The sequence below is a fragment of the Hipposideros armiger genome, unplaced genomic scaffold (genome assembly GCF_001890085.2).
Source record: "Hipposideros armiger isolate ML-2016 unplaced genomic scaffold, ASM189008v1 scaffold_620, whole genome shotgun sequence".
Classification (NCBI taxonomy): Eukaryota; Metazoa; Chordata; class Mammalia; order Chiroptera; family Hipposideridae; genus Hipposideros; species Hipposideros armiger.
In genome coordinates this window covers 864,926-889,299 of record NW_017731970.1, presented here as the reverse complement: position 1 = coordinate 889,299, position 24,374 = coordinate 864,926, and the positions used below count along the sequence as shown (strand labels likewise).

General features: G+C 44.4%; 1 protein-coding gene across 2 annotated transcripts in view; it reads right to left on the bottom strand.

Annotated features, from left to right (window-relative positions):
• Positions 1-24,374, bottom strand: part of PCYT1B (phosphate cytidylyltransferase 1B, choline) — a 97,562-nt gene that overhangs the window by 19,937 nt on the left and 53,251 nt on the right. For both annotated transcript variants that reach the window (XM_019625241.1, XM_019625242.1), the window contains exons 6-7: positions 13,752-13,894; positions 10,436-10,624 (exon numbers count right to left, since the gene is read on the bottom strand). In XM_019625241.1, the coding sequence (XP_019480786.1) occupies positions 10,436-10,624; positions 13,752-13,894 (332 nt within the window). The remainder of the gene's footprint in view (positions 1-10,435; positions 10,625-13,751; positions 13,895-24,374) is intronic.

Below are 24,374 nucleotides of genomic sequence, written 5' to 3'. Positions count from 1 at the left end.
TTTCAGCCATTATTTTTTGAAATAAGTTTTCTGCCCCTTTCTCTCGCTCTCTTCTCCTTCTGGGACCTATATAATGTGAATGTTGGTCTGCTTGATGTTGTCCCATAAGTCCCTTAAGCTATCTTCACTTTTTTTCACTCCTTTTTTCTATTTTTGCTGTTCTGAGTTGGTTGAGTTCCACTTCTCTGTTTAAAGGTCATTGATTGTTTCTTCTGTTCCATATAGTCTGCTGTTAAACTCTTCTAGTGTAGTTTTCAGTTCAATTATTGTATTCTTCAGCTCTGTGACTTCTGTTTGGTACTTTCTTATATTTTCTATCTTTGTTGAAGTTCTCGCTGTGTCCATCCATTCTTGTCCAGAATTCAGCGAGCATCTTTATGACCCTTATTTTGAATTCTTTATCAAGTAAATCACTTATCTTCATTTCATTAAGGACTTTTCCCTGGGGTTCTATCTTGTTCTTTTCTTTGGGACATATTCCTGTTTCTTTATTTTCCTTGACTCCCAGTGTTGGCTTCTATGCATTAGACAAAACAGCCATTTCCCCCAGTCTTCAAGTGGCCTCATGTAGGAGATGAAACTGATCCTAAACCCTCTCCTAGCTCTTGGTTGTCTCTCAAGACTTGGTGGTTGTCCTATCAGCCTATTTTATTTTTAGTAGCTCCCAGTAGTTGCAAGTATGCCAACACCTGTCAGTGTCCCAAAGGGAGGATCTCAGTCAGCACCTAGATTCAGGCTGATTAGAAGCCAGACCCTCAGGCAGCAGCTCTTAAAGTAAGCAAATATATCCAGTCCTGCTGGCCATTAGAGCCAGGCAATCTAGAAGTGTCCTTGGGCAGTAGTCACAAAAATCAGGGTGTCAGATCAGTGTACAAGCTCCTTTCCAGGAGATACCAGAGACCTGGAGTGAGGCAGCGGGAGAGTGCAAAGATGGTGTCCACTGGCATCAGGGTGCACCTCAGTAGGCGCCTATAAGTGTGCCAAACCAGAATCCTGCCCCTCAGACTGAAGCCCCAGGGCAAGCAAATGGGTCTCTTTCACAGAAAGAGGGCATGAGTTTGTCTGCTGTGTGGCAATGCCCTGGGGTGGTTGCCAGCCAAGAACTGTCTCTTCATTTGTTATAGTCCATGATACCCAGGAACACAAGCCTTGCTGCTCACCAGAGCTAGGCAATAAAGTGGTGTCCTTGAGTGGCAGAGCACTAGACACACATATGTACAAGATCCTCTCTGGGAGATACTGGTTCACTGATGCACAGCAGAGGGAGAGTGTAAAGAGCACATGTCCTTTGAGGTCTCTGGAGAGGTTCAGAGTCAGCCCTTAGATGTTTAATTAGAAGCTTGCCCCTCAAGCTGCAGCTATAAAGATAAAGATAAGCGAATAGACTTATTTCATAGAAAGACCGGCCTTCTGGTCTGTTGCCTCTTACTGTGCTCTTGTGGGTGCTAACTGGTTGAGAACTCTTTCACTGTTGGTTACAGTCCTGTGGGACCCTCAAGCATAAGCCCTGGTTATCACCAGACCTAGGTGATCAAGAGGTGTCCCCTGGGCAGCAGCTACAAAAAAATTGGGGCACTACAGGAGGGTACAAGTTCCTTTTCTGGGACATACCAGTAAGCTGGAGTGAGGCAGAGTGCAAAGATGGCACCCACCAGCCTTTGTTCCTGGAGAGTAACACAGCAGGCACCTAGATGTGTATTAAATTAGATGCCTGACCCTCAGGCCAATACATTAAGATAAATAAACGGGCCTCTTTCATAACATCTTTTACAATGAAATATTCATATTTAAAAAGCAATGAAGTTCTGACACATGGTACAACATTGGTTGAACCTTGAAGACATTGTGGTAGGTGACATAAGCCAGACACAAAGGGGCAAATACCACATGATTCCAGTTATGAGGTACAGAAAATAGAAGGGAGGTTCCCAGGGCCTGGGGAGGGGTGGGATGGGAATTTATTATTTAATATGTAACAAGTTTCAATATGGGATGATAACGTTTTGGAGATAGATGGTGGTGATGGTTGCACAGCAATGTGAATGTACCTAATGCCGCTGAATTATACACTTGGAAATGCTTTAAATGGTAAATTTTATGTTTTGTATATTTTACCAGTTTGAGAAAATTAGCAGTGGGCCTCATATCATATAAATCTGTTATTTCCAAAAAACAAACACACCATCAAAGTATTTTTTTTAAAAAAAGGCAATCTCATATCAGATGGCAAAGGCCTGTTTGGTTGGCAAAGGGATCCTTTAGACCAGGGGTCGGCAAACTTTTGAGATGGAAGAGCCGCCAGGGGTCAGCAAACTGCGGCTCATGAACTGCAGGCTCTGAAGTAAAATTGAAAATGAAAATAAAACTATCACAGTTTCATTTATAAAATTTTTAAAGGATATTATTCACATAATGGTCATTATGTAAAAATATATTTATGGCTCTCAAATAATTTTTAAATTGTTGTGAGGGACAGGATTGGCTCTTCCAGGGGTCAGCAAACTTTTGAGATGGAATGTACCCAAAGAACAGCCATGTGGCTCGCGAGCCACAGTTTGCTGACCCCTGTACTAGACTGATTGGATTGGGGCAGAGGGGATGTGTGGTCCAGGATGAAGTAAAAACTTGCACCTGACGTAAGGTCATTATCTCCTGGTGCTCCAAGAAAGGGTCTATGTTCACATGGTAAAATGGAATAGACCCACTTTCATTTCAAACAGGAAATGATTCTCTGTGTTCAGAGACAATGAAGGAATATAGTGACAGATCATTTAAAATGATACATAATGTTTTAAAAAAACAGCATATGTGGTTGGGGTACTTATGTTAAAATAGAAGGTGTCTGCTCTGGGAATTCAGACACTTCAAACAAAAATTAACTTTCACTAGGAAGGCCCTTCCCCAAAACCAAACCCTGAAAGCTGACTCAGCCTCCCTCAATCCTGACTCCTTGTCACTGAATACCTTGGAAGTGAACAGTGTCACCTCCAACATGGCAAGAAAGCTTCAAAATATAGCTTCTTTAAAGCCTCTCTATTCATACAGACTATCTTTCAAAGAGACATCCCCTCCAAACTGAGGTAATACCAAGTTCTGTTGGAAAGGCTTCCCTTGGCAGCTCTGCTTGGGTTACAGGATATTTTCTGAGTATGAGTCAAGGCTGGTTATAAGAATCCAGCATGTACAGTCATGTACCACTTAACGACAGGGATAGATTCTGAGAAATTTGTCATTTGGAAATTTTGTCATTGTGTGAAAGAACATCATAGAGTGCACTTACACAACATATGAGGTCAGACAATTAAATTTGCAAACTGATCCTAGAAGAAGTGCTACATACCTCATTGCTGAATATCACTAGGGTCACCTTAAAAGTACTCCCCTTGGGAAGCTATGCACCGATGCCGGTGCTTAGTCCACCCTTCAAAGCAATTTTGGAACTCTTTTTCTGGAGTGGCCATCAGAGCTGTCATCGTATTACCCTTGATGTCCTGAATGTCATCAAAATGTCTTCCTTTCAATATTTCCTTTATCTTCGGGTCAAGAAAGAAGTCATTGGGGGCCAGATCAGGTGAGTAGGCAGGGTGTTACAATACAGTTATTTGTTGCCTGGCTAAAAATTCCCTTATAGACAGTGCCATGTGAGCTGGTGCATTGTCATGATACAAGAGCTGTGAATGGTTAGCAAAACGTTCAGGTCGTTTTCATCTAACTTTTTCACGCAGCCTTTACAACACTTCCAAATAGTAAACTTGGTTAGTTGTTTGTCCAGTTGGTACAAATTCATGATGAATAATCCCTCTGATATCAAAAAAAGGTTAGCAACATTGTTGCAACAAAGTTCTCAAACTTAATTGTCAGACCTTGTAGATGGTATAGCCTACTACACACACAGGCTGTATGGTATAGCCTGTTGCTCTAGGGTACAAGCCTATACAGCATGTTACTGTATAACAAAACACCAGATTAAATCAAGGACAAGAGAAAATAATGTAATCAAGAGATATCGTAAGCATGAGATGTATGAGGCTGTTGCTGGCGTAACATGGTATACTCTTTTACAGTAAACTTTGTAAGTAGAAAGAGTATACTTGAAAGTACCAACAAAAGTATAGTATAGCAAATACATAAACCAGTAACATAGTCTATTATCATTTTCAACTATTATGTACTGTACATAATTGTATGTGCTATACTTTTATATGACTGGCAGCATAATTGGTTTGTTTACAGCAGCATCACCGCAAACTCATGAGTAATGCATTGTACTAAAATGGCTATGATGTCACTAGGTGATGGCAATTTTTTAGCTCCTTTATAATCTTATGGGACCACCATCGTGGATGTGGTCCATCATGGACTGAAACATTGTTATGTGGCACATCACTGTAGCTAAATAAGTGGAGTGGTAGGTGATGAGATTGAAAAATAATATCTTGAGCTCTGATAATCCACCAAACTGAATAAATGGCAATAGATAATCTAATTATAGTGACTGAGAAGTAGATTGCATGCCTCAAATTCTCAAAAGCAATTGTAGCCAGCTGCCAAGATGGCCTCCCCGCCTCCTGGTATTCACATCCTTGTGTATTGTCCTCCCCAAAATATATATATATATATATATATACACACACATATATATAGGATTAGTCTGTGTGAACAGTAGAATATGACAGAAATGATGGTTTCTCACTTCTGTTATGTGGTCATAGAAGACCACTTCTGGTCAAGATGGCAAAGTGGGTAAATGCTGTGCTTGCCTCCTCCCATGACTACATCAGAATTACAACTAAATTACAGAAGAACCATCACTGAGAACCACCTGAAGAGTTGAACAGAAGTTCTATAACCAAAGATATAAAGAAGCCAAGTGCAGACCGGTAGGAAGGGCAGAGATGTGAAACAAGCTGGTCCCACACCTATGGTGTAGTGATTAAGAACTGGGAGGGAGGAGGGATATCTTGGTTGTGGAGGTCCTCCCCCAGGAGCAGCGGCTCCCCGTGCCAGGAAGAGGAGCCCCTATAACATATGGCTGTGAAAACCAGTGGAGATCATGTCCAAGTGAGACAGAGGGCTTCTGGAGACTGAGGCAACCTCTTGAGGGGCCCACATCCGGACTCACTCGCTCACAAACTCACTCGTTCTGGGCTCCAGTGAAGGGGGAGCAGCAGGAGGGGTCAGGACAGTTCTCTCTGATGAAAGAAATGCTGGCAGGTACCATTGTTCCTTTGTTGAGCCCCCTCCCCACCCAGCCAGCAGGCACAGGTGGGCACCAAATCTGAGCTCTCCATTAACATGGCTAACACCATTCACCCCACCCCACCCAAGTCATACGCCTGGCCCGAACCTTTTCCCGTGGCTTTTCTATACAAGAGGCTGGCCTTGGCTCACACTGTGTACATTCTTAAAATTTCTGAAAGGCCCACAAACTCCAAACAAGCAGTGGCTGGCCTCCGTGTTCCCTATACCTCTCGCTAAGCAGCCTCAAGCTCGGCATCAACAATGACTGGTTTCAACTTGCATTGTAACACACATCAGGTGGCCCCAAGCCTGGCACAAGTAGTGGCCAGTCTTGGCTTGGGACATAGCTTCAACTATGTGGCCACAAGCCCAGCACAAGTGGTGGCTGGCCTCTTCTCACATTGTGTTGCCCACCAAAGGATACCAAGGCCATCACTAGTAAAAAGATGCTCAACATCACTAATCATCATGTAAATGTAAATTAAAACCACAATGAGGGCCGGTCGAGTGGCTCGTTGCTTAAGAGTTGGCTTGGGAGCATGAACGCTAAGCAGCAGGGCCGCCGGTTTGGATCCCACATGGGCTAGTAACACTGCGCCCTCTACAGTTAAGATGGTGAACAACAGCTCAACCTGGAGCTGGGCTGCCTGGAGTCGCCAGCAACAGCTTAGACTGCAGTGAGGCTGCAGTGGGCTTCCGTAAGCTACTGTGAGTGCCCAGCATCCAACGTGAGCAGCCGGGAGCCGGTGTGAGCTGCCGTCCAATGGCTGGCGACCAACTGCCTCACCCGGGAAGAGCGCAATGATAGCACCAACATGGGCCAGTGATGCGATGTCCTTCACAACTAGACTGAAGAACAAAAGGACAACAACTTGTCTGTTCCCCTTCCCCGACTCCCCAATAAAGTCTTTAAAAAAAATAAGCCACAATGAGATATCATCTCACACCTGTCAGAATGGCTATCATCAATAAATCAACAAACAAGTGTTGGAGACGATGTGGAGAAAAGGGAACCCTCGTGCACTGTTGGTGGGATTGCAGATTGCTGCAGCCACTATAGAAAACAGTACGGCGATTCCTCAAAAAATTAAAAATAGAACTACCTTATGATCCAGCAATTCCACCTCTGGGTATTTATCCAAAGAAATCGAAAGCACTAATTCAAAAAGATATATACACCCCTATGCTCATTGCAGCGTTATTTACAATAGCCAAGATATGGAAGCAACCTAAGTGTCCACTGATAGACAAATGGATAAATACAATGGGAAATTACTCAGCCAAAAGAATGAAATCTTACCATTTGCAACAACATGGATGGACCTAGAGGGTATTATGTTAATTGAAATAAGTCAGACAGAGAAAGAAAAACACCATGATTTCACTTATATGTGGAATCTAAAAATAAATAAATGGACAAACTCATAGACTCAGAAAACAAATTGATCACTGCCAGATGGGAGGGGATTGGAGGGTGGATGACAAAGGTGATGGGATTACGAAGTACAAATTGCCAGTTATAAAATAGTCATGGGGCTGTAGAGTACAGCATAGGGAATATGGTCAGTAATATTGTAATAACTGTGGTGCCAGGTGGGTGCTAGACTTATCAGGGAGATCACTTCATTAGGTATATAAATGTATAACCACTATGTTGTACACCTGAAACTAATATCATGTATGTCAACTGTAAATGAAAAATTAAAACAAAATTTTAAGACTATAGATTTTGTCTTGGTCACTATTTCTCTGTCACTCACTGGGGGAAGGAAGCTGTCAAGTCATGAGGACACTTAGGCAGCCTTATTGAAAGGCCCACGTGGTTTGGAAATGAGGTATCCAATCAGTAGTCACGTGTGTGAGTGTGAAAAGATCCTCCAGCCCTAGATGACCGCAGCTCCAGCTGACATCTTGCCTGCAACTTTAGGAGAGATCCAAAGTCATCACCGTCCAGCTAAGCTGCTTCCTGATTCCTGACCTTCACAAACTGCGTGAGATGTTTGTTGTTTTAAAGTCACTACATTTGGGGGGAATTTTTGTTATATACTTATAGATAATTAATGCAACCATGGACACCATATTTGCTTGCTTAGGAAGAAGGCTGACAGTCCCTCTCCTGAATCTAGATGACATGGCCTAAAGTGCCATTTTGGCAAGTGGCTTTGTCACGAAGCCTTACAGAAGTTTTGGTAAACCTCAGTTCCTCCACAATGCCATACCCAGAAGTGATGCAAAGCGACCGCATCCCGTGGACATTTTTATCATGAAGGACACAGTGCTGGCTGGGAGAAAGAGGCTCCGTCCCAGTACCTCCCAACTCCTGTGAGACCACAGGGAAGCTTCATCATTTTTCTAGGCCTTTGTTTCTTTCTAACACAGCTGTAATACTACCTTCTTGTGTGGTTCAAAATCGTAGATATAAAAGGACTTTGGAAAAAGAGTTGAACCTACTATACAACTTCCAGACAGTTGCAGCAGCAGCACGACCACAACCACTTTCCACTCAGACGTGGAATGTGTTTGGATTTTATATTGTAGTTTTGATATCAAACATGAGGTCCCCTGAGGAGACTTAAAGACTATATCATGAGGAAAAAACACAGCATCAACGTGTTAAGTCAGGTGAGAGGAGTTGGCAGGGAGCAAGTGGGGAATGGTGTGGACACTGCAAACGAGGGAGTTCGTGACCTCCCTAAAGGAAATTTTAAAACATTTGTTGAGGGCCAAGCAACCCGAGTCTGCCTACCAAATTTGATCCACCAAATTGTAATCAAGCCCTGTATCCAGCACTATACATACTTATCAATACAGATCGATACAGATATGTAAGATTCCGGCCTCATCATATCTTTTGCAGATGCTGGAAGGTTCTATGACTAGCTCTTCATTACATATCCATCCCTCCATCCATGCAATCCAGAAACATTTATGGATAACCCACTATTAGTTACATACTATGCCTCCTACCAATCCTGTTGTACCAAATTTTGTACCTTAAACCCTTCTATTTTGTGCCTCTCCAAGTTTGGATTATTTGTATCAGTACTGTATTTGCAGGTAATGCAGATCCTCTATTTTAAGAAATGAGTTCCAGTCCCAAATCCACAAATAAAGAATTATTATAATAATAGCATATTCATGAAAAGCAAATTACTTATCTTGGCGTTTAACATTCTTGTAACTATTCCTGTACTTTTAATGTCAACAGAAAAAAAGTAATATCTAAGCCTGGCTGATATGGTAAATTAATGTTAATAAGAGTTTTGACACTAATAGCAAGTTTTAAAAAGAAAAACCTCCAGTCTCTAAGCTGGGTTTCATTTCTTAAAAATCTCCTCAGCTTGCTGTCACCAGAATCCCCTAGAATAATTGCAGCTAATATTTCACCTTCACTGGGAGCTTGAAACAACTAGGGTCTGCAAAGTTTCTATGAAATTACATTTCTTCCCTGCCTTTGCACACTCCAGATGGAGAAAACACCCATCTCGTGAGTTACAATACCAGGGCTTCTCAGCAGAGACACATTTCTGAATCCTTGTTGAGCAAATGAACACCTCCACGGTTTCATTAAAAAACCACTAGCTGTTTTCTTCAGAGCCTGAAAATCAGTTGTGAAATTGTGAACTACTGAAGTACACACTAGATTAGTGGGAAATTTCAGACTTCATATTGTAGAGACCATGGAATACCAGAGGACAGGGTCTGTACTTTATCTTCATGGTCTTCTCTAGTACTGCGCTTAGAAGAGGACATTAATAAATGTCCCATGAATTAGATTGACCTGAGAAAAAATTTTAGCAGGCTCAGGGAAAATGAAAAGGAATCCAGCTCTTGGTGCCTCAACTCTTGCCAGCTCTTTCTAGAAGTAAACAAGGGTTCAAGCAGCCCCTTGCAAATCCTCTACCTCTCTCAGACTCTGCCAATAGGACATGGTTGGCCTACAATATCCACCTCTATAATCACTTTAAGCAAAGCGTCTCTTCCAACTTCTCAAACGTTGTTCTTTTTTCATTACTAAAAGAGTGTTTTACTTTTAGATAATCCTATAATGAACTAGCTCAAATGAGCAGAGAGGCAGCAGTGACAACCCATCAATAAAATAATTAAGCAGAAGTGGATTTTAGTAGATTTCTCATGTCACAATAGGAAATCTTGGCTACTTAAAAGAATCCCTTCTTTTTGTTTTAAAAGGAAAGTTAGCTGTAAAAGTATCACTTTCTTATTTCCTTTCTTTTTTTTTTTAGCTGAGCCATCCTGCCACCTGTTGGCAGCTCAGTGGCAGCTCAGCTCGAGCGCGGCGTCACTGGCCCATGTGGGAATCGAACCGGTGACCCTGTTGCTCAGAGCTCGCACTCTTGAGCAAGCTCTTAACCAACTGAGTCACTCAGCCAGCTTGAAAAAGTATCATTTTCATAGAACCCTCATTAACTGCTGATAATACTGCTTATTTAGTCTGAAGATGCATGCACAATGGAGATATCAGTGGAGTACAAGGTGGTTTCCAGAATTTTCTTTTTCCCCTCCCAGTTTTCACTCAGAATTATCTTTAGAATTTAGGCAAGAGACCCTTGACATTTCCTCTCAGTTTTAAGATTCACATTATGGCCTCAGTCCCCTAAGACTTGCACCACCACACATATCCCATGGGAAAAAGCAGGGGTGGGTGGGGGGAAATCATGGTGTGACGGGCACAGATGCAGGACAAAATTCTACCTCTTCTCTCTCTTTCAACCAGCGAAAGAGGAGCATTCCTGACAACAAAAGCTGACCACAGCAGCTACATTTCTTTTGCATCCTCCTCCCCTGGTTGATCCAAGAGCCTGTTAGCCTTGTCTTCCAACACAAGTTCCATGATGCCACTGACCCACTTCACCCTTATCCCCAAGCTTTGCATTATCTTCCACTGGGAGCCTGGGATGAGCTCTGCAACCAGCCTCTGCAGTAATAAACATTCATCCATTACCAAATGGCTTCAAGCTCTGGACAAGAAATAGAAACATAGACCAGAGCTGGCTTTGGGTGCTATATCGAGGGGTAAACAGGAACTAAATAAGGAAGTTAAGTGAACTTAAACTCACTCAGGCTGATGCTTAAAGAGGGAGCCACATATTGGACTGAGATAAGGGACACCCTTGTGTGGTTACATGAAGAGGAAGATAAACTGAATATGGGGCCAAGTGAAATAATTACATACCCATGCTCCATCAGGCCCAAACAGTTCTAGGAAGTTGCCAATGAATTCTCTTGACTTTTCTTCCCACTTTTGAATTAGATCATGACTCTTTTCTTCCACTCTGTTAACAAATTCTTTTGATCTTTCCTCTACATTCTTGACCTTTTCCTTCATCTTGTCTACCTGGTTTTGGAAGCGGTACTTCTTCTCCTGGTCAAAAATTAAAGAAGAAAGAAATGAATTTATCCAAGACGGCATGAGAGTGATCAATCATTCATACTAATGGTTATATTTTATTTCCACTTGTGTTCTTAACCTGAAGAGTCAGAGTGTTGCTACTTCCCAAGGGCTGGATTGATGAGAAGACACATCCCTTGTAAGAAAAGTCATTTGTCATTAGTCTACTTGGATATGTAAAGTGAAGTACAAGTGGTTTTTTTTTTTTAAAAGATTTTTATTGGGGAATTGGGGGAGGGGAACAGCGCTGGGGACTCGGGGGAAGGGGAACAGACAAGTCGCTGTCCCCCTGCTCCTCAGTCTAGCCGTGGAGGACGCCGCCCCACCGGCCCAAGCTGGCACCACCACTGCGCTCTTCCCGGGCGAGATACATCAGTCGCTGGCTTCTGGACGGCCGCCCACCGCGGCCGCCGGCCGCTCACGCTGGCCGCTGGCCACACACGGCAGCCCACGGCAACCCACCGCCACAGGGGCTGCAGCCCACGCCGTCGCCAGCGACCCACAGCAGCCCAGCTCCAGGTTGAGCTGTTGTTCAGCATCTTAGCTGTAGAGGGCAGTGTCACCGGCCCTCACATGCGGGATCCGAACCTGGGCCCTCCGGCGTCCAAAGCCAGCTCCCAACCAAGGTGCCACTCGGCCGGCCCCAAGTGGTTTTAATATTCTCTTTCTTGTAAACATCTGAATTGAATTCACTTTTATAAGAGAAGAACCAAAAACATATATTTGGTCTTTATTATGGGTAGCTATTGGGCAAATACATCCCTTAAGTTCTGCTGGGACTTTTATAAAGTATGAATTATACATAGAATGGCCACTCAGTGGCTACCTGAGTCCTCTGTTTTACTGGAACATGTTAAAACCAATATTGGTTGAAATAAGTGGGCCACTGGTTGGGTCTTGAGACCCTTGAGTTATACTAAAATTTTCATTGTAAATATATTTTCCATTAAGCTAATTGAACTGCATTGATATTCTTAGTGATGAAGAAAGCTTTGGTTCTGACAGCTTCTCTGTACTGGGATTTTGTTCTTCTTATAGTCTTCATGCAGCAGTGCTATGCCTATGTGCCTGGAAGGCATCATATACTGGACAAGTCATATGTCACCTCTAAGCCCCAGTTTCCTCATCTGTAAATTGAGTATAATTATCATCCCTACCTTACAGTGTTGCTGTTAATAATTACAATAGATAAGATAATGCATGGAACATGTTTGCCATAACACGTGGCATTTAGTAAACCCTCAATGTGTGTTGTCTGTTTTATTACTATTCAGTGGCATAGGAATTTAATTGTGTTACTTGATGAGAGTGATATCAAAACCATGAAAATAACATGAGAAAGGGTGTTTTCCTCCATGAAATCATGATACATTTTTTTCCTAATGGGTAATAAGGGTTATTGTTTCTGTTTATTACATGGAACTGAAGTTCATATTTCAGAATTTGTTGAGGCACCTGGAATAATGCAAAACTGAGTCAGGATTTGCTGATTAAGACCTTCCAAACTTTACTGTGGCTTCAGGGTGGGGTGTGAGCTATACATGCTGCCACTCAGCTATATATAATATATGGTTACTATATACAGCTCTCAGGGGCAGCACAGAGTAGTAGAATGAGCACTGGGCTAGGAGTCAAGAGGCTGGGAGGCTGCTGCCGCCTCTGCCTCTACTTTGCTTGAGGCACCTTGGTCTGCTTTCCTCGTTTCCAAATGGAGGGACTTCAACTGGGTGATTGACCTTTGTCAGGTTCCTGTCTCCTCTGAGGTTCTGTGATTCAGCTGTATGCCCATCCAATGCATTTGATTTCATTTCTGGGCTGCGGCCGTATTTGTTGTCACAGAAAGGCCATGAGCGCATCCACACTGACTACACGGTTCCTTGAGCTAAGTGGCTTATCCAAAAGCCGCTTGAAGAGAGTGAGCAAGAACTTTTGGAAATGGCTTGACATACTTGGATGGTTGACTGAAGTCAGTTTAAAAGAACAGTTTAATTTATGGAAATAACCATGGCTTTATTCTTTATAAGATACCAAATAATCACCGTGAATTCTTTTCAGCCACTTATTCTGGTACCACTTGAATCTGACATTTTCCATTTTGTTGCCTGGCTTGTATGAAGCCACAGAACCTGGATTTCCAACACCCCCTGCCTTGTGAGGACAACTAAATAATCACTGATTTACAATTAATGGGCCCCTCCTCATTGTGAAGGTACCAGTGATCGATTTGTATAAGTTGCTGCATAATTATGGCTGCATATAATTATAAGCATCTAGTTTTATAGAAAAATCCCTCTTTGAAAATAAAGTATCTATTTTTGGGGGTTGAAATTCTGTTTAGAATGGAGAGTTCTTGTTTTAATCAACTCCATCAGCTCCTCAGAGTCCAGGCAAATACAGTTGTCCAGGATCACTAACATCACCTCTAACAACTGGGCTGCCCTCTTTGCTTTTTAACAGCCTGTTTTGCTTGTTTTAAAGATTGTTTTAATAGTTGCTCTATTATTAAACTAACAGCAGCTCTGTGAGAACAATACAGCAGAAATACCAAAGGAAGCCAAAGACTTGAGGCTTTATTTAAGCAGCTGTAATTTCTCCGGACAATAAAAAACGGTTGTTAAGGTCTCTAATGAGCATCTGTAAGGCCTTAATACGATCAAAATTTTTAGATGTTAGAACAAGAAAGCATTTTCTCTGGGTTTAGCTTTTCATCACCTCTGTCCTCCTTCCTTCCCTTTGAGCAGAAGACAACTCTGGCCTTTCATGATGGCAGCTCTCCCAGAAACCCTTCGCCCTAGTCAGAGAGCTCTAAAGAAGGGAGGCTGGGGCAAGAGGAGGGAAGCAAGGCAGCTCCTTTATAAAAGGTGAAGCTCACTGCCTGTGCGCCTTAGTTAACTTATGTTACCCCTTTGGACATTAGTTTCTCCATCTGTAAAATAGGGATAATAATACATTATTGGGTTGCTATGCAGGTTGAATGAGATGATAAATGTAACATCAAGAATACTATGTGGCATAAAGTAAGTGCTCAATAAACAGTGGCAATGGTGGCAGCAATGGTGTGATGTGGTGGTTCTCAGAGGGTATGGGATGGCATACTTACGTTTATAAAGCTGACGTTCAGTTCCTTGGCTGTGTACCCTCTCTGGAGGTTGCGTCGGGCATAAACATCATAGTCTCGGACAATTCTGGTGATGATGTCTGATGTTGAGATGCCTTCCGTTCTCTGCGTTGGAACAAACATTCCTGTTCAAATAAGAAAGAGAAGATAAAGAGAAAAAACCAAGATGGCCTTGGCTGACCCATCTTCTTTAATGGCCCTCCTTTCCAGGACAAAGTTACATCTCCTGAGGCTTTCACATCTGGTCCCAGCTGACTCTTCCAGGCTCAGTTCTGTACGCTCTCTTCCTGCAGTAAACACTGCATGTTCATCATTCTGGACCTGTTCCCTGGGTGCACCGTGCACTCCTGGCATTTGCTCATACCCAGCCTTCCTTTCTGCCATGGAGCCCTGTTCCCTGCCCACATCAGCCACAGCATTCCTCCTCATCCTGCAGCATCCAGCTTCAAGGTTATGCCTCTGACGCTACTAGGCAGAATCTACAACATTTAGGACATAACCTCATCTTCCATTAACAAACATATTTTACATGTCTGTCTCCTTGTAGAAAGGGAACATTTTGAAAGCACAGATTATGCCTTGAGTGTCTTTGCATCTCCAGCACCCAGCTTAGTGCCTCTGTGTCTAGCACATGGAAGGTGCTCAATAAATGCAAATTGAATAAGTTAGTGAGTGGGGACTAACAGTTGAGTCAATGAATTAGTCAGATCACAGCAACTCCCCTTCTTCCCCAAGGAAGTCTGTGTCACATTATACCAAAAGAGAAGAAGAAAAAGTATACTATTTTTGTTGTCTCTGATTTAAACACATGGCTATGGGGGTGCTAGATGATTTTATCTCCCTACGACTGTCCTACTCTGGATGGTGATTTCACCACTCAAAGGCCCTTTCATCTAGAATATGTGGGGCTGAGGAAAAATAAGCACAGAGGATGCCAAACTCTAATAGAACTTCCTTAAAGTCCTCAGATATATTTGAGTGTACCAACACAGGGCTAAAAAGCGGTCACAAATGTTATCAAAGACAAGAATCTCGTTTGTGCTTACACTTCTGTTGTCAACTGAAATGCCGTGTTGGCAATTGAGATCTTTCTATCCGGTATGATTATGGCTCCTTAGTCAGAGACATCAGGCATGAGACGGCATGATGGACAGAGCCTGGGGACAGGGTGCTGGGTTCTTGGTTTGTAGACTTGGGCAAGTCTCTCAAACCTCAGAAGACATGTTACTTAACCTCAGTCTCTAGAACTGAGAAATGAGGCAGCTGTACAGGATGACCTTGGGCTCATCTGAGCCACTTCTCTCTCCCTGAGTCCCTACACCCCATTTCCTTCTAGTCACCAATCTCACCCTAAATATCTCCCCAATTCACCCACTTTTCTCCATATCTACACCAATCTAGCACCATCTTGTTCAAAGAGCCTCAAAACAGTTTCCAGTGATGTCTTTTTTGTTCCCTCATTCCACTTTCCCCATAGCAAGACCCACAGAGCAGTGTTTCAAAAGGCAAGTCAGACTCCTGTCCAATATCCTTCATTGCCTTTCTACTTTCTTCTGCATTTAGAGCCAAGTCCTTAACTTGGCTCTGTATCAGCTTGCATCATCTCTTCCCTGTGCTTCTCTCCAGCCTCATCTCAGACCCTGGCCCCCTTCACTCCCTAAGCCAAGCCCCTATGCTACACAGCTGCAGGGGGCACCATGCTCATTATACTCTGCGGAACTGGGCAACAGGCTGACTCTGCCTTGGCCCAGCCACATTGGACTTCAGTGTCTTGAAAGGGCTGGCTCCCCTCTCCTCCTTTTGCCACAAACACACTCTCTACCTGGTTAACTCTTGGTCATTCATTTTCACCTTCAGTGTCACTTCCTCAAGGAAATCTGTCTATCCCCAGACTGGGTCTTCCTGCTTGTTAATCCCTCCCATGGTCCAACTCCTCTTTTCCCTCAAATAGTCCAAGGTCTTTATAAAACATCTGTTCAGTAATGGCCGTCCCCACTTGACTATAAGCTACATGAGAGAAGAAACTGCTCCTGTCTCATTCTCTTGTATAATCTCAGCACTGGGCGACAAGCAGGCACAATAGGAATATTTGTTAAATGAATGACTACATGAATATTGCTAAGTGCCTTTCCAAATCCAGTTCTTTCTGATTCTACTGACATGGGAGAATTTTTCAGTCTTCTGGCCCCTATCAGGGTGTCCCTTTGGAGCTTTCTTTTGGTATTATCTGCACATTCACAGTATCAGCAGCAGCAGGGTGGCACTGCTGATGTTAGAGACAAAACATCCAGTTCCTAATATTCTGTGGCTCAGAGGACAGAGTTGGATTTTGCCACTAGACCAAAACTTATCACACCGCCTTCTAAGAAGGTGGACTAAAACACGGAAAACCAAATGGTAGGCAGAGGATGCAAACATCTAAATGCATGGATATAGATGGCACCCAAATGTCCCAGCCATGCAGGGCACTTTGGTGGGTGGGGAACGCTGAGTGGTCCCAGGTTAGGAGGACCTGAAAGAACAGCCTCATCTGGTGGCAGCAGTGGGGCCCCTTTTTCAGCAGACAGATATTTCACCCTCACCCCTCCTGCTGAAATAAATGTTAAGAAGATTCTCTAGCTACTAAAGGATTTTTGCAAGTCACTTAGACACTGGTGACAAGAGCTCACCCTTTTTCTGAAGCCACAGGGTGAAGTCTCTGTGGCTAAGCAGCTGAAAGGTAGGGCTGGGGAGAAATCTGCTTTGGCTGGCTGGGAGGTAGGTCTCTGAAAGAAGCCAAGCCCTCTGCTGACATAATGAGGCACCCGGCTTCCTCCACATCCTAATTATTGCTCTGCTAAAAATATTCAGTAATGAGCATGATCAGAGAGCCTTTTTTATCATGCTTTTCAGAATTGCAGCGTTTGGTTATGGAGTTATTTTAAGAAGCAGCAAAGCACAAGTTAATGAAGGAAACTTTCAACAGTAGTAGGCAATATTAGAATGATGATGAGTAATGTGGACCTTACAGTCTATTTCATTCAAGCTCCATGTTTTCATCCAGCTTTGCTGGACGATTTCGACATGTAGTCCTGACAAGCAAAGCAGAGTGCTGTAAAGTTTGATTCATGCCCTTGATATCTCTGGCTTTATCTGAAGTGATTTCTGAGTTTCAAAATATGCTTTGATTGGACTATAGAAACCAAATGTGGATGCTTAGGCTATTTCTGAGCATCTTTCTCCCACAGTGAATACACTGGTGGCTTCTATCTGGGCCTCAAACGGGTCTCTGCTGCGGCTCTCCCTTAATGAGGATTCAGCAGAGCGGATCAATGGATCACAGGAAAGGGTCCCTGTGCATGTGAAGTCACACATAGTCTTATGCCTGTGCTCCCAGGGCATGTGAAATACCACCTGACTATTCAATTTGGAAATGGGAATTGTGGTGAATTAAAGATGGGCACAATTCCTATCCCCTGGAATCGGGGCTGGCCTTAGTGACTTGCTTATACTAACTCGAATGTGGTATAAGTGACGCTGAGTGACTTCCAAGGCTAGGTCAGAAGCCTTGTGGGTTCTGTCGAGATTGCTAGCCCTCCAAATGCCTCCTTTGAGGGTGCACACTCTGAACCCAGCTGCTATGCTGTGAGAAGCCCACACAAACATGTGACCACGTGTAGGTGCTCCAGTGTCAAGTCCATCTGAGCTCCCTGTGGGCGGCCAGCCACATAAGTGACCCATCTGGGACCTGCAGCCCAGCTGGGCCTGCAGATGACCACAGCCCCAGGCAACATCTGACAACTGTTTGAGAGACCCCAAGACCCCAAGCAAGAACCACTCAGCCAACCCCTTGCTGAAATCCCACCCCACAAAATCATGAGCAAAATAAAGTGGATCTTTTAAGTCACTAACTGCGGGAGTGATTTCTTATGCAACAACAGAGTGCTGGATTGCTTAGAGTTAGAAAAATGTTGGACCTGTTCCTACATCTAAACAAATGGACTTGAGGTTTTACTCCCTAAAATCAGGAAAGCAACTTTTTCTTAGGTTCCCAGAGGCCACTCACCCAGAAATCAAACTACCACCAAATGCTTGTTCCTACTCTACAAGGTAGCTGGGGAACTGATTCCTTTAACCCCGGAGGTAACCCTGGGTGAACCAGAATCCCTGGTCTAGATTCTAGACCTCACTACTCTAAGTGGGGTCTGTGGAGTTGCAGTATCTAACAACCTGGGAGCTCATCAGAAATGGGGATCTTAGGTCCCACCAGGCCCACTGAAACTACATTTCCGTTTGACGAGCTCTGGCCTCTACCAGGTCCTTCACAGCAGTTTTAGGGAGGGAGCAGCTGGTTCACACCTCAGATCTTACAAAGACCTGAAGAGGTAATAATCACTTCATGCCATAACCCACCTTGATGTACTGATGCATCCCAGTTTCTCGCCCTCCCCACCATGTTCCTCAGCAGCCTTGCAATTCTGACGTGTGTGGGGTTTCCTTTCTTGGAACTCCGGACAAACGAGGTTGGGATTTGACAACGTCAGGCCTTCCATTCTTACCTAAAGCTCCTGAGCATTGAGGGGAGCGTTTCTGAGAGCACGGGGCAGAACCGACGGGCAGCCCTGCTGGGGGCGGCAAGGAGCTTCCCCACCTCAAGGGAAGGTAGATGCAGCTGAGAATACAGGAAACTGTGTTCAGCTTTTGATTTCTAAACCTAGCTCTTGTGAAGGCTCATTTCAAAAGGAATAGTTACGAAAGGTAAGGTTTTCACCTGAAAGAGCCAGGCTCTGAGGACTACAAAAAGGGTCTTCTAAATCCCAGAAGTGTCCCTTTAATTATTAAGAACCAAAGGCTGAGTGGACTCAGGGTACAAGAATGTCTTACCCTAGGCCCTGGAGTGGGGAAGATATGAAATTGAAAGGGGGGCAGTTTCTTGCCCTCCAGGAAGAAGAAAATCCCCTCCTGGGGTTGAGGAAAAGAGCCCAGAGAGGGATCAGTAGGCAAGCAGCGGAAGCCAGGGAACATGAGCAGGGCTTGTCCCTTGCCCCCCACTCAGGTTCAAATCCCAGGGGCAGGGAAGAGACCCCCTGAGAAAGTCCAGAACAGAGGAGCTGGCACCCTGCTTATCTCCAGGAACTTTGGGAGAAAATGGTGTCACAGAGGCTCTGTGCCAACGTGGGGAGCCCTCAGTAGAGCATTTCTCATGATGGGCAGGTCAGACAGGGCCTGGCATAGCTCTGTCCCACCGCCCGTGTTTCCCTTACCTTCCAGTAGATTATGGAAGACATTTTTAAAGTTCCCAGGACCCTCTCTAGGAACACTGAAGGTAGCTGAGATTTAGGATCGGTAAGACTGCTGAGTGGCACACCTGTAGCACATTTAAGGAAATCCTGCAGCAGAGGTTGTGGCAACAACAGGCCAACAGATGGAGGAAGTGGCTGAGTGTCAGACAGCTGTAGTGGGAGTCTGGTAGCTACGGGTGATGGCTGAGTAGGTCTTGATACTCCAAACAAAAGGTCAGCAAGAACTAGTTCCCCACCTCATGACAGGCCAATATATAAGTCCCCAAAACATAGATCACCCCAGGAGAAAAAGGCCAAAAGTTGATTCCTCACAATCTAAGTGCAAATCTAGAAGAGTCTGAGTTACTTCATATGTCAAGCATGTTTTTTTCCTGCAAATGGGGGCTCCTAAGTAAGTTCAGTTACAGAAATTACTTTTGTCCCCCTACCCAGTTGGTCCTTCCCCCACAAGAGACCTTCTCGTGGCATTCTCCTGCTGCAGAGTGGCATCTGGCTCCATGTGACATACAGAATGAAGACTAAACCATCTTGCCCCACCAGTCTCTATCTCTGCTCTCGCCTCTATACACCGCATACTACAGGAACATTGTTGACTTTCTCCAAATATGCTGCATTTCTTCATAAACTCCCACCGTTGGACATGTTTCCCCAGCCTGCTGTATATGCCCCATCACAGGTTTATAATATTTTGGTATAATTATGTCTGTTGCTGCTCTCTCTCAAGGGTAGGGCTATGTCTTATTCGTATTTGCATTCCATTTTCCCTCCAACAGTTCCTGGCTTGGGGATGTACTCGGGGGATTCATGGGTCAATCAACGAGCATCCAAACCATCCAAAGATGGACTGGGCTGTGGAGGCAGGGAGCTCCCCATCGTGGGAGATGTATAAGTATCAGTTCTACCAGAAGCTGACGGTGATGCCAAGGAAGGCATAGGAGACTACGTTAGTGACCCTTGGGAGCCCATCCTACCCCAAGAGTCTGAAGGTCCATGAATACCAGGAAGACTGTAGTGGCAGCAGGCTGATGGTGAGGGATGGTGGGACCAACATGGGTTGAGTTCAGGTGGGCCCCAGGAATAGGGGAAGATGGCTCTGATCACAGATGTCAGCAATGGGGGTAGCTCAAGTACAATGTGGGGTGTACAGACTTCTTGAAATCCCTATGTAAAGCATATGATCATTCACTAAAGTATCTGTACCATGTGAGATATTGGTTTAATGTCTGTAGGAAGGTATCCATGGATTTACCTACAGCACCTGTAGATGAGATGTATGGTAGAAAGTAAAACAGCAGAAAATAAACCAAGCCATTAAAAATCGACTTCTGGGGCCGGCCGAGTGGCGCGATGGTTAAGAACTCGCTTGGGATGCCAGAGGGCCCCGGTTCGGATCCCACATGAGGGCCAGTGACACTGCCCTCTACAGCTAAGATGCTGAACAACAGCTCAACCTGGAGCTGGGCTGCCGTGAGTCGCTGGCGACGGCGTAGGCTGCAGTCCGTGTGGCAGTGGGTTGCCATGGGCTACCGTGTGTAGCCAGCAGCCAGCGTGAGTGGCCAGCCGCCGCAGTGAGCGGCCGTCCAGAAGCCGGCGACTGATCTGCCTCGCCTGGGAAGAGCGCAATGATGGTGCCAACTTGGGCCAGTGAAGCAACGTCCTCCACAACTAGACTGAAGAACAAAAGGACAGCAACTTGTCTGTTCCCCTTCCCCAATCCCCCAGCACTGTTCCCATCCCCCCAATTCCCCAATAAAAATCTTTAAAAAAAATCGACTTCTGCCCCTACCTTTAGCTAAAATACCAATTCCAGCCCATCTCTTCCTCATTCTTCCTTGCTCTGAGATCGTCATGCAGCAATAGGCTGATGGGAGGTTTATGGAAGGTGGTCTGCTAAAAGAAGGGGGATGGAGAAGCTGACTAATTCAGGTTATTATGCTGTCCCCTCCAACTCGGACATCTCATTTTTAGGGTCAGAAAAGTCATCTGACCTTATAAGAGGATGGAAGTAATTACCTTTTCCCCATCTGCCTTTTTAAGTAATCCAAATGGATATATTCTGGGGAGGCAGGATATTAAAAAAATCCCGGCAATGACTATTTTAATTCTTAGGTGATTATTTTAAACTCTGTGACATTGACTAAAAACCTCAGCTCAGGAAATGACAAGCATTGGGTAGTGAGTGTACAGCAGAGACTATTTTTCCATTATACATTTGCCCAAAAGAGCACGTACAAGTTATGATTTATATTTGATTGCCTGTTACAATTAGAGCAAGAGAAGTGCAAAATCATAGATATAATTTTAAAGATCGTTCATTCAGATCATGGTCATTCTTGAAACAAGTCAAATGGTAAGTAAGCCCTTACATGTCTCACAGAGATGTTGCTGGGTTGTAAGGCTATGATGGTTTGTACTCACTTTGTTGCAGTGGTCTGGAACCGAACCCGCAGTATCTCCAAGGTGTGCCTGGAATTTTGTGGCCAGCATCCCCTTCAGTAAAGGGGTGAGTGAGGGGCTCAGAGCCAAGATACCAGTGGAAAGCAAACAAATTGGATGCAAAGGCCCGTATAATTCAGACCAAAATATAACCGCTGCATCTAAATAATATGAAAAATTCCACATGATAGAAGTGTGTGCCCAAATTATCTAAATGGCTCCATTCCCCATGTGTTGGGAAGAGCCCTTGCAGACAGAAGGCTTCCATGTTAAGCTAACTCCCCATCATACTGCATAAAAGCACTCTCTTGTTCAGCCAGCACTGTGCTGGGGGTGCAAAACTGGATGAGACATGGCCATGGCCTGTGGCACTTCATTCTGGCTAGTGATACACACACAGAGAAACCATCAGGATGACACAAAAGGGAGCTGAAAGGGAGGTCTGTGTGCAATAAGTGTCAGAGGAGGATGGGGAGGATGGGTATTGAATTATGCCTCAGGGGGATAGGGCATGTCTAGGCTGGCTCAGAAGCTGGGCCTGGAAAAAGCACAGAAGCTCAGGGGAAGGGCATTCCAAGCCCAGAGAACAGCAGAGAAAAGGCACTAAGCGGGGTGTGCCTGGAATATAGGATCTGTGGAAGGTGGTGCATAGAATCCAGGCTGTGAGATGGAGAGGCAGGACAGGGCCGAGGGACAGAAATCGATAACAAAAACCAGGAGCCGTGAGAGAGACAGAAGGGAAATTAGAAGGTCCAGAAGCATCCCAGGAGCATTGGACAAGAGCGTCTAAGAAAGGAGAGTGTTCAGCATGGTTGGTATGCCTACAGGAGGACTGAAATAAGGCCACTGGAGTAGGTGGTTCAAAGATCATTGCAGAACTGAGGAAGGATGGGACAGAGGTTGGAGTACAGGTGGCTGAGGAATGACAGGGAGGTGCACCTGCAAGTTGCCTAGAAGGGGAGGACTGAGCAAGGATTTGGCTGGAGAAGGGGGAAGAGAGGACAGAGGTAAGATTTGGGCTTGTTTTATTTGTTTTTGTAGGCTTCCACTTGATTGTAAGCCAAGAAGAAACTACTGGAGAATGAGAACCTTAGGTAGCAAAGAGAGGAAGAAGAATGAAAGAAAACAAGCTCTGGGGAAGGAAGAAGGTAAGTTCAGATAAAGAGGTTAGCCTAGGACAGGAAACATACTCGTCCTCCTCAAGATGCAGAACAGTTCCTTCAGAATGGCTGCCATCAATAAATCAACAAACAAAAAGTGTTGGTGAGGATTTGGAGAAAAGGGAGCCCTCATACACTGTTGGTGGGATTGCAGAATGGTGCAGCCACTATGGAAAACAGTATGGCAGTTCCTCAAAAAATTAAAAATAGAACTACCTTATGACCCAGCAATTCCACTCCTGGGTACTTATGCAAAGACATCCAAAACACTAATTCGAAAAAAGATATGCACCCCTGTGTTTACTACAGTGCTATTCACAATAGCCAAGACATGGAAACAACTGAAATGCCTATCAATAGACGATTGGATAAAGAAATTATGGTACATCTATAGAATGGAATATTACTTGGCCATAAAAAATGAAATCTTACCATTTGCAACAACATAGATGGACCTAGAAGATACAGAGTCTGACAATTAAGTTCGCAAACTCACCCTACAAAAAGTGCTACATACCTCTTTGCTGAATATCACTATGGTCATCTTCGAAGTACTCCCCTTGGGAAGCTATGCACTGACGCCAGCGCCTAGCCCACCTTTCCAAGCAATTTTGGAGCTCTTTTGCTTGTTTTTTTTTTTTAATTTTTATTGGGGAATTGGAGGGATGGGAACAGCGCTGGGGAATTGGGGGAAGGGGAACAGACAAGTCGCTGTCGTTTTGTTCTTCAGTCTAGTTGTGGACGACGTTGCTTCACTGGCCCAAGTTGGCACCATCATTGCGCTCTTCCCGGGCGAGGCAGGTCAGTCACCGGCTTCTGGACTGCCGCTCACTGCGGCTGCTCGCCACTCACGCTGGCTGCTGGCTACATACGGTAGCCCATGGCAACCCACTGCCACAGGGGCTGCAGCCTATGCCATCGCCAGCTACTCACGGCAGCCCAGCACCAGGTTGAGCTGTTGTTCAGCATCTTAGCTGTAGAGGGCAGTGTCACTGGCCCTCATATGTGGGATCCGAACCGGGGCCCTCTGGCGTCCCAAGCCAGTTCTTAACCATCGCGCCACTCGGCCGGCCCTGGAGCTCTTTTTCTGAAATGGCGATCAGAGCTGTTGTCCTATTACCCTTGATGTCCTGAATGTCATCAAAATGGCTTCCTTTCAATATTTCTTTTATCTTCGGTTAAAGAAAGAAGTCACTGGGGGCCAGATCAGGTGAGTAGAGAGGGTGTTCCAATACAATTCTTTGTTTACTATCTAAAAACTCCCTCACAGACAGTGCCGTGTGAGCTGGTGCATTGTCGTGATGCAAGAGCCATGAATTGCTGGCGAAAAGTTCAGGTCATCTAACTTTTTCACGCAGCCTTTTCAGCACTTCCAAATAGTAAACTTGGTTAACTGTTTATCCAGTTGGTACAAATTCATAATGAATAATCCCTCTGATATCAAAAAAGGTCAGCAACATTTTTGCAACAAGTTCACAAACTTAATTGTGACACCTCATATTATGCTAAGTGAAATAAGCCAGACTGAGAAAGACAAATACCATATGATCTCACTTATGTGGAATCTGAAGAACAAAAATAAATGAACAAACAAAACAGAAATAGACTCATAGGAATAGAGAACAAACTGATGGTTGCTAGATAAAAGGGGGTTGGGGAATGGGTGAGAAGGTGAAGGGATTAGGAAGTACAAATCGGTAGTCACAAACTAGTCGTGGGGATGTGAA